The 10,472-nt window shown below is 33.6% G+C and overlaps 1 protein-coding gene across 6 annotated transcripts in view; it reads right to left on the bottom strand.

Annotated features, from left to right (window-relative positions):
* Nucleotides 1-8,310, bottom strand: part of wdr75 (WD repeat domain 75) — a 33,734-nt gene extending 25,424 nt beyond the window's left edge. For 3 of the 6 annotated variants that reach the window (XR_015498776.1, XR_015498777.1, XR_015498779.1), the window contains exons 1-5: nucleotides 8,116-8,238; nucleotides 5,673-5,802; nucleotides 2,877-2,942; nucleotides 2,698-2,797; nucleotides 1,914-2,038 (exon numbers count right to left, since the gene is read on the bottom strand). Coding sequence is in view for 2 of the 6 variants with exons in the window: in NM_200090.1 (NP_956384.1) it covers nucleotides 1,914-2,038; nucleotides 2,698-2,797; nucleotides 2,877-2,942; nucleotides 5,673-5,802; nucleotides 8,116-8,201 (507 nt within the window). In the remaining 4 variants the exon portion in view is untranslated. 6 annotated transcript variants of the gene reach the window in all.
* Nucleotides 8,311-10,472: the final 2,162 nt, after the last annotated feature.

Genomic DNA, 10,472 nt, shown 5'->3' on the forward strand with positions numbered 1-10,472 from the left:
ATATAAAAGAATGAGTGATGATACAAAATTTGATACTGGCAAATGGGAATAGCCTTGTGTTTTGAAATAATGGGTGTTTTGTGCATTGCACATTTAGAATAACATGTTGTGCACTTTTCACACCTGTAGATCGATTGGTTTGTTTCGAAACAGGGATTAAAATTGTTACAATGTTGCTCTTTGTTCTTAGTGTGGTTTGCATTCACATGGCAAAGTTTCTAAACCGACCAAAATAAGTAAGGAGAAAAACTCTCCTCACATTGGTTAACGTCCCGCTTAGCTGTCAGGCGTCCTTTTTTTAATTTATGGCAATTAAGCATGCAACAATTATAGATTTTGGTTGTGCGAATATAGTCTGAGGAATAATCACGGTTTTGCAGTTATTATGCATTCATTAATTGCAAAACACTACTAGTTTAGAAAAATCTAACGAAAACGTATATTTTTAAAGAGTTGTTGCTCCTCAGTAACCAATTAATACTTCACAAAACAATAGTAATAAAAAAACAATAGTCCATTTCTCTTTGGACTCTTTGGAATAAGTGAATTTTGTTTTGGTATTTAAACATACGTACAATTTTTACACTGAAAATAAATAAATGATTATGAACAATGAATAAAGAATAAAACTAATTTACAATAAATAAAAAATAAATAAAATAATATCGCTGCCAATGTGTGTGCACAAGTCGCACACCTCTATTGGAACAAACTTGCAGGTAAAAAAGACGGGATATGTGAACGGTCCTTAGTTAACAGCTTAAGCCATAGTTAAAATCAGCCTTTAATCCAGTGTGCACGCGTATTATTGTGTATAAATTCGGAACTGTAAACTAGCGCAAAGTTGGCATAACTTTTAGTTGCAAAAGTTTTGTTTTGTGCAGAAAGGCTTTACGATTAATTAACTATGACGAATTAAAGGAAGATTAGTAGTAAAATTGGTTTAGTAGTAAAATAGGCTTTACATTATAGAAAAAATAACAGATAAATCAACCAGTTCGGTCAATTTTCCTAACGAATAAACAGCTCTTGTTAATATTTCTGCACGCTTTCACTTTCGTATTGGACATGAAATGCACATTTACCAGTTGGAATGTCATCCTGCCCTAATCATCATTCTCTCTTCATATAGCCGTATATATGCCTATTACATTTCCATAATACACTGTGATATAGCCTGGTTCATTGGATCGTATTGCTTACTCACTACAACCAATTCACTCCAGGGATCATTTCAGTCGAGCCAAGACCACCTCATTCAGGCATTCTCTGACCGATTGTTTTGGTGTGAATCCAATCGCCATTGCTAGATTCACATATGCCCGACAAACCGCGCTGAGGCAAACGCACCAGGTTCCGAAACAAAAGTCTAGTTGTGAAAGCACCCTTAGATTATCTTGGTATTAAGTTTATCATTAAAAGGAATTGTAGTTTAACACAGCTGTTAAATGTAATATTTATCCCATCTCAAAGTAAATACACATTTTTAATGTATAATTAGGTTATAACATGCATTTTGTTCCCAATTATTAGTTTAGCCAGAATCGCAATATTGGTACATCCCTAGTTATACTTCAGCATTTAAATCAATATTTAATTTTACTGTACGTAATTTAAAAACTATACATAAGGATATCAGCAATGGAAACATAGTTAGTGTTTTTTACAAGCAGCATCTGAATATCAAATTTGTTTTTCCACACTAACAGACTTCCCATGTGCTCTGAGTTACATGCTGTGCCTGTAATAAAACGAATAACAATAATATAACCTAGCCTTGAATTAACAGCAATCTCAGCAGATATTTCAAGGTTCAGTAACTCATTGAAAAACTTTCATAAACAGACCAGCGCTTAAAAACAAGAGACGACACCAAGATTCAGCTGAACAGAAAGTGATGAGTGAGCTCTTACCCCTCTGCCGAAGGCTGTACAGCTGGGGTTTGGGCTGATTTTACTGGCAACAGTGGACAGCTCTTTGGCCTCCACCTCCTGCTCTGCTGATTTGGGCAGATGTACAGCAACCAACTGGAAACTCTCTGGAAACACACAAAGCAGAATGACCAGAAAAATCTGTTTTAGTGCAATGTTTATTATGTCCTTCTATCTCATGAACTGACTTGACTAGCACCTGCTTTTAAATTTTGATTCTGATTGGCTGCCTTAAATTGATTTAAGTGTATTCAAAAAAATATACACAAGGCCGACGTGATTACGTAACTCATTTTGCATCATGGGAGTTTGCTTTGTTCACTCTGGCTCTGACTGTTAGACTGTTCTGTACAGCATTAGGGTAGTGCAGTTTTCAACACAAATTCACCAGTTAAAGAATTACTTTAAAAATAAGCTAAATTAATGCAAACAGATCGCCTCAGAAAAAGCTAACACTACTAAAAAACATCCATGGAATTCAAAATAGGCTTGTCTTTAATTTTTTTAAGTTACAATTAATAAAACATTTCTATATAGAGAAAATGAATATGAATGAGTTTTTATTTCCGAAACCCAACTGTTAAGCATCGGTGGTGACCAGAAATTATGCAGAAAGACAAAAAAAGTCAATAGTAATAATATTATTACCATTTAAATACTGATAACTACAAAAAAATCTTCATGCTGTTTTTGTGACAAGATTTTAGTGTCTGCTCTAATCATCAAAAACCTAAAGTTTCAGTATAAACCACAGTGAAACACTTACCATTGTTGGAATCTGTAACCATGGAAACAATAAGGAAAATGACCCCTTCATGTTTCTCTGACACGTATAATGAATACAAAGGGTATCCAATGACAAATGTCTGAAAAAAGAAAAATAACAACATGAGTCAAAATATTTATCAAAACAGTGGCCTTATGTGCTTTTGTAATAAACTGTACCTTGATAAGAATGCCATCAATGAAGTCCCACAATTTAACAGTGCCATCTGCTGAGCAAGAGTAAACCTGCAGCAGAATGAACAAAGAGTAGGAACTAAAAAACAAGTTTGCTTTAAGAAAGAATAGTTGAGCAAATAAATAAATAAATATGAATTGAAAAAAAAAACTTACAAAAAAAATTAGAAAAACATCCAATTGCACACAAAAATATCTTTGCTGCTTGTTGAAACTACTTAAGCCTGGTTTATACTTCTGCGTCAAGTTAACGGCAAGACCTTATACCTCTGTGTGCTATGTTGCTCAGCAATAACACTTCCGAAACACTAGCTGGATCTAGGTTTTAATGTTCCTCTGTGTCAAATTTCTTCACCGGTCTTTTGTTTTTTCTGAACAACCCTTGATGTACAAGTACCTAAAACTAGCTCAGTCAAAGGCGAGAACCAGCGGAAGTGCTACAACTTTAACCATAAGTAAACACAAAATAAAAGTTCCCATCTGGAGGTCCTTTACGGGGCTTAACACTAGTAAACGATCGCTTTATCTGGCTCGCGGCTCTCAGCACAGCCAACACTCATCATAGCAACTCAAGCCGACCAATCACAGAGCATGGCTATGCGTCATTGCGACTTGTAGGTAAATTTTTTTGAGAGGTGTGTCAGCATCAGCCACAGGGAGGGCTCTGTGACCGCACGAAGGCTGCGCCGGGGCATTTGAGTGCGCTTGACACAGAAGTATAAATCAGCCTTTATTTTAAAATGAGCTGAAAGAACACAAATGTTGAGATTTTTTGAGGACAACTTCATTGTTTTATGTTCAATCATCATTGTTATGATAACTTGGGACAACATAAATAATTTGTGTGAAAGCCTGCATTTTTTACAGTATAAATTATATTTATTTAAATGGCACAACTAAATCATATAAATTTAAAGAATGATCCCTAGAATCAAACTAAATATTGAGCAATGAAAACATTTTACATAATAAATTACTTAAAATTGCACATACTATTATTAGTATGAAATAATAATATTAGTATAAATTAATATTAACTATTAATATTAATAGGGCGTCACGGTGGCGCAGAGAATAGCACAAAAGCCTCAAAGCAAAAAGGCCGCTAGTTCGATCCTCAGCTGGGTCAGTTGGCTTTTCTATGTGGAGTTTGCATGTTCTCCCTATGTTCACGTGGGTTTCCTCCGGGTGCTCCAGTTTCCCCCTCAGTCCAAAGACATGCGGTGATCCTTTTAAATATGAATGTTCAACTACTGAGTAACATACTTTTAATTACTTGCCAACAGCAAATTTATGTGCATTAAAAGTGATGATTTTAGGCCATACACTTTTTCTTTTTCACTTTACTCATGTTTTTTTTTGATAGAAAAGAGGAGACAACAGCAAAGAAGAAATAGAGGACAATTGATTTGGGAAAAGACCACAAGACAGCAACAAACTCAGGCTGATACATCAATAAACTTAACCACTAGGCTTAAACTTAATCTGGCTATCTACTAGGCTATCTGACGGGCATGAATTTAAGACTTTTGGTAACACTTTAGAATAATGGTCCATTAGTTAATGTATTCACTAACATTAAGTTTGAAAAATTGTGTAAAGCATTTTTTAATCATAGTTTAACATTAAATAGTGCATAATTAATTTTTAATAAAAAAGTTGCGCTTGATAACATTAGTTAATGCACTGCGAGTTACCTAGGGTTGGGCTGATAGACAAATCCATCATCCATCGCCGATGGCCGATAGTTAACATGATGCTGGGCCGGCATCGCTGATCCTCCGCCCTGCCCCCGTCGCAAACCCACTCACGAAAAATACACACTTAAGCCTCGTTTACAGTAATACCTTAATGTTAAAATGGTGCTTAAGAATGAAAATGATCCACATCCACACTGTGTTTTACCTAGCATTTTTGAACAGCCCTCCGTCCGCTGAAAACGTACATCACGTGACCCCACGCGCACGCACCTCTGTGCATGTCGCACAGTTTATCAAGGATGTACCGCAGGATCGAGTCTCACTATAGTTGTTAAACATGATATTTAATTAATCTTGTCTCTATTTAACGACTAATCTGTCTTTTGAATCTGTCAGGTAACGTGTCACAGCATCAGTACACTGCTTTAGTCTTTCACTTTCACACTTGTACTTAGTAATTTTAGTGAAAACCTCAGATACTGTTGGTTGTGCGCCTTTTTTACCAACCAGCCTCCTACGGAAAAACTGATTGACAGGTAGTAATTTGTGTGCAACTTTATTTATGATTTGTTAATGGGTAAAACGAAGACCATGCAGGCCAGGTAGTGGAAACGGTAGGCTACAAATAATTAATTTGTTATGAATTAATTAATTTTTCATAAATAATTAATGAATAATAAATTCTCCACCAATGACGAAGATGCCATCGTCCATTGCGATGTTTCACATTAGACATTGTAAGATGCCAAATTGGTCGACATCGCCCAACCCTAGAGTTAACATGAACTAACATTGTTTAACTTACCGTTAACTAATCTTAACATAGATTAATATAGTTTCAAATGTATTACTAACGGTTTATTCACGTTAGTAAACATTACATAATGGACCATTGTTTTATCTTGTTGTGTTACAGACTTCTTTTAAAACATAACAGCCCCAATCCTCGCATAACATCAGGAATTGTAATGCTGACTTTAAAGAACACTTACAAACAAGCTGATCTGAATGCTGAATGAACAAAGAAACCCAATCAACTGTCTCACACATTTATGCACCAGAAGCAGAGAGATGAACAGACCTGCAGCTGATTGGCTGGATTGAAGGCGATGCCGGTTACTTGGTTGTTGTGGCCCTGCAGATTATGAAGCCACTCTTCTGTACGTGTGCTATAGACCTTCACTGAATCCCCAGAGACGCACAACACAAACCTGCAACAACCAGACACACAACTTTAGTCAATGCCTTTACAATGACACTAGAAACTTCTTGTGCAGCGAGTTCATACGTATGCACACTTTTAATGCACAAACACTTACTGCAAACTAAACTGATAAATTTAGTTGTTGATTAATATTTAGAATTAAATGTTAGTAACTGCTTACAGGTTTTAAGCTGTTATAATCATTCTATAATAGAATAGCTAGCATAAATTAGCGATTTCAATATATTACAGCACTTATTCATCTTTGTTAATGTTGGTTAAAATTAAAATGTTATTTCACATTTCTTCAGGCAATAAATAGTGATAAACACATCTTCAAATTTTATAAAATACTAATAAATGGTGACATAACTTAATAAATGATGCATATTATTTAAATAAGTTAACATTTTACAAATCAAAGTTTACGGTTTATATTAGACATACAGATTTGACTTTTTACAAGTGATATTTCACAGAACTGATGCATGTATTTTCAATCAATAACACAATTATTTTGCAGTATTAACCAAATGTACCAAGCATTTTACATACTTCATTACTACTTTTTACTTTTACCACTAAAATCATGAGTTTATTATAATCTTGGCAGCCTATTTTAAGTCTTTTACTAATAATATTAATAAATATTATTATACATTTACTACAAACACCATGTATTTGCATCAATTAATCAATATAGTTTTAAATTCGGCCATTTTTTAAGTAGAGATTGCTTTCACTTGTGAATCTTTATATTTAGGCAACATTATTTTAGATGGGTTGATTAATAAAGACAAGAAACTTTTTTTCTTCTTCCGGCAGCTAGTAAAAAAGTAATTACAAACAAATGGTTAAAATTAGAGTCACCTACAGTTGAAGAATGGATTGATACACTGAACACTTTATGCATGACATCTTTTTTATTAAGAACACAGATTGATTACTTTTTTTCTAAATTGAAGTAAATTGAGTATATTTCACCAATATGCTTTTCTTGAATTATAACTTATAAATTTAATATTATGTGTCAGAATATACATATATTTTCATCTTTAGAAGACAATCTTCTAAAGCATTTGTAGCACCCCATGTTTTACTGTTTATAGTTGTTATTAAAGGGAAGAAAATACAAAGCATATGCAAGATCTGTATGTAAGTTATATATTTTCTTTTGGAAAACTCAAAATAACTTTTTTTTTCAGCATATATAATTACACCCCACACAAATCTATGTATGTATACAGTGGTCAGCATATACAAGTACACCCCTCAGTCACAAATCAATCTTTTAACTTCATATTTTTAATAGAAAGCTAAACAATATTGTATTTGTGCATATACTTTAGATTAGTCAGTATTGCAGACAAATCTGGAGCTTATCTAACAAAATAACTTGTGATAATGGTGCAAAAACTAGTAAAGCCAAATTTAAATTTTATAGAAAAATAATAAAGACAAATTTAAAGAAGAGGAAAAACCAAGAGAAGCAAAAAAGTAAAAATAAATAAATAAAAAGGAAAAATTTTGTTGAAATGTTGTAGGTTGCAATTTGTTTTTGTAATATTTTGCTTGAATTTAATTGTATTATCTTTCAATTTCTAAATGTTTGGTGACTAAAATATTATTTTAACAAATATATCCGTTAAATAAATCTGTTTTGTTTAAATGCACCAGATTAAGTAGCCTATATTCACTGAAAATTAATAAAAATATTAATTTTTAAAAATGGCTGTACTCAATTATACTGAGCACTGTTTATGGTGTTAAATTCACACAAAAAATAACAGCATCTCAAAAATACTGTAATAACAATCAACAATAAATCAATTACAACTTTTTGGAGGACTGTTAACATGTTTGCTTCAAATAAAACAATATGAATCCGTTTTTCTTGCATACTAATAAAGTCAGCCATATTTTATTTTAGGAAGGCCATCTTTTAAAGAGATCGTATTATTTAAATGTCCTTAAAGTTTAACAATTTGACGCTAAAGTACATTTAAAAGCAATAAACTTCTATAATATCTGCCTCTATTATGAAAGACATTTCTTCTAAACCAATACATATGATGTGTGTCTGAAAGAGTGACATGCCTTCTAGAAACATGTTTAAATCATCACCAACCCTCACAACATTAAAAAGCAGATGAACTTTTCATTCATACAAGTTTAGAAGCACAAGTAACTGTTAGTTATATCAGAGTGTGATTCGCTCATCACGCTGCATTCCCTCCAGCACGGCCCGGTGTTTATTTTCTGACCACAGAGAATATGCGGACAAAACCAGACACATTAGTTGACTAAATTTAGAGGATACCTGGAGTCATGCGAGATGATAGGAGGTCTAAAGTTTATTTTACTCCCGCCGCAGCGAACCACGCGGATGTCAGTCTTTTCCACCATGTTTTCAGCCTCTCTACAGATTCACATCATCACATGTGGCCGCAACGCGTCTCTCTTCCTCGTCTGTAGTGACTAGTGTCTGCAGGAGCACAGCGACATCAGGCGACCGGGCGAACACTTACCGTGAGAACACATTTAAAGGTCCCATGAAAAAAGAAAACATTTTTTATATGTTATTATAAGTAATAACAAGGATGGGGTTATTTTTCTCAAATAGACGACTTTTTTTGCAGTCATTCACCTCATTTTCTATTTAATTATGAGATTTAAATACTGCATTTTGGTGACATTTTAAGCACTATTTTTAGCTGGATTAGCTTCTTGGATGAAAAATACTTATTTTTAAAAACAAATTTCAACATTCAACTTTCTTCAGTCAGTGTTTGGGCATTTGAATAATAAAAAATGTAAACATAATAATAATAATAAATAATAATAATGTAGAAATTCACATTTATCCTAGCCTCTGGTAAAAATTACATTTGAAAATTCATGGATAACAACATTTGCCAAATTATTATTCAAATAATTGTATGGGCCGCTTTTGGGGCTTCACAACCTTTTATAGATAATTTTTTTGTTTCAAGAATAAGGTCCAAGATTTAGAATAAAAGTTAGGCTACTTGTAAAATGTTTTCTCTATTTAAAAATACAGTAGTGAAAGATGACTTCACTTACGTCAGATTGTCTTGAAAAGTCATTGTTTGCATTAGCCAAAACTGATCAGCTTAAGGCAAGCCGGAGCTAGAGCCAACGAAGGATTCCGCTTAGTCTTAAAGCCTTTTTGGATGGGTTATTTTCACAATTTGTTGTCAAAATAGGACAAATCAGCTCATGTATCAAATACTGGACCTTTGTCAGTGAGGGGTGGGTCATTCGAACCCCCCAAACCCCCCTGACAACGGCCCTGAGTATTGTTAGTTTTTAGGACATCTATGGAGCACTTCACAAGACTGTTATGACACATTTGCATTCATCAGAATCCTTATTTCTCGATTTTTTTTCATATTTCATTTAAAGAAATACGTATTAACATTCATATATATTGAAGTACAGTATGCATTATCACCTATGCATCAAATTACAAAAAACTAATTACCGCTTATGCGAGGTGATTGTAATGCAGAGTGTACGGGCAGCAGGAAAGTACATTTGGCGTTCTTCTCTCTTCTGGCTGCCATTATCAGCAGTGTGCGATTTATACATTGACAATCGGGAGGGTCAACTTTTTTGGTATTGTTAGTTTGTGTAATACATGCTTCAGTGAATTTAGAAATGTATGCATTTATATAAATTACATAATATTTATTAATAAATACATGTATTATAATTAATTTTTCATAAATAAATAAAAAATAAATAAATAAATAAATAAATGTATTTATTAATGTAGGTTTTCAGCTGTGTAATCCGACCTGATTAGCTATTTCGGTTTACTTTAGGTCAAATTATACAAACTAGGTGTCTAATTTGACTACTTTAAGGCAATTTGTTAGCATATGGGTGGTGCGGTGGGTAGCATGATCGCAGTGAGGTCGCTGGTTCAAGCCCCAGCTGGGTCAGTTGGCATTTCAGTGTGGAGTTTGCACGTTCTCACAGTGTTCGTGTGGGTTTCCTCCATGTGCTCCAGTTTCCCGCACAAGTCCAAAGACATGTGCTATAGGTGAGTTGAATGAGCTAAAATTGTCCGTATTGTATGTGACTAAGCTGAAAAGAAAATGAATGAATAAATGTTTGCATTTACAGTAAAAACTGTAATGTAAGATAAGAATTCATGCACTTATACTGTTAAATCAGCCTGATCTCACGGGAAAACGTAAGTATTTATGTTTTGCCAGTTTAGTGGCTAATTCGTACAAATTCAGTCGTAAAAAATTGTACATTTTAAAAAGGAGGCGTGGCACCTAACCCCACCCCTAAACCCAGCCGTCATTGGGGGATGAGCAAATCGTACTAAAATGTACGAACTAGATCATACGAATTCGTACGAATTAGCCACTAAATGAAAAAGTTACGAATTGCCGTGAGATTGTGTTGTGTTAAATATAGACATACAATATATGAATTGTTTTGTTTTTAAAGAAAATGCACTATGTAATTTAGATGGTAAATTAAGGTTAAAATTTGTTTGTAAAATGTAGCTATGGAAAAACAATTCAGACAAATTTAGTTAAAATTTATTTGGTTAAACTGTGTTCCTAACAAAACTCTAAGCAATTTAAAAAATCTGGATTTTGTTGTTGTTGTAATGATTACTTATGGATAAAAGAA

The sequence above is a fragment of the Danio rerio genome, chromosome 9 (genome assembly GCF_052040795.2).
Source record: "Danio rerio strain M-AB ecotype USA chromosome 9, GRCz13ab, whole genome shotgun sequence".
In the NCBI taxonomy this organism is placed as follows: Eukaryota; Metazoa; Chordata; class Actinopteri; order Cypriniformes; family Danionidae; genus Danio; species Danio rerio.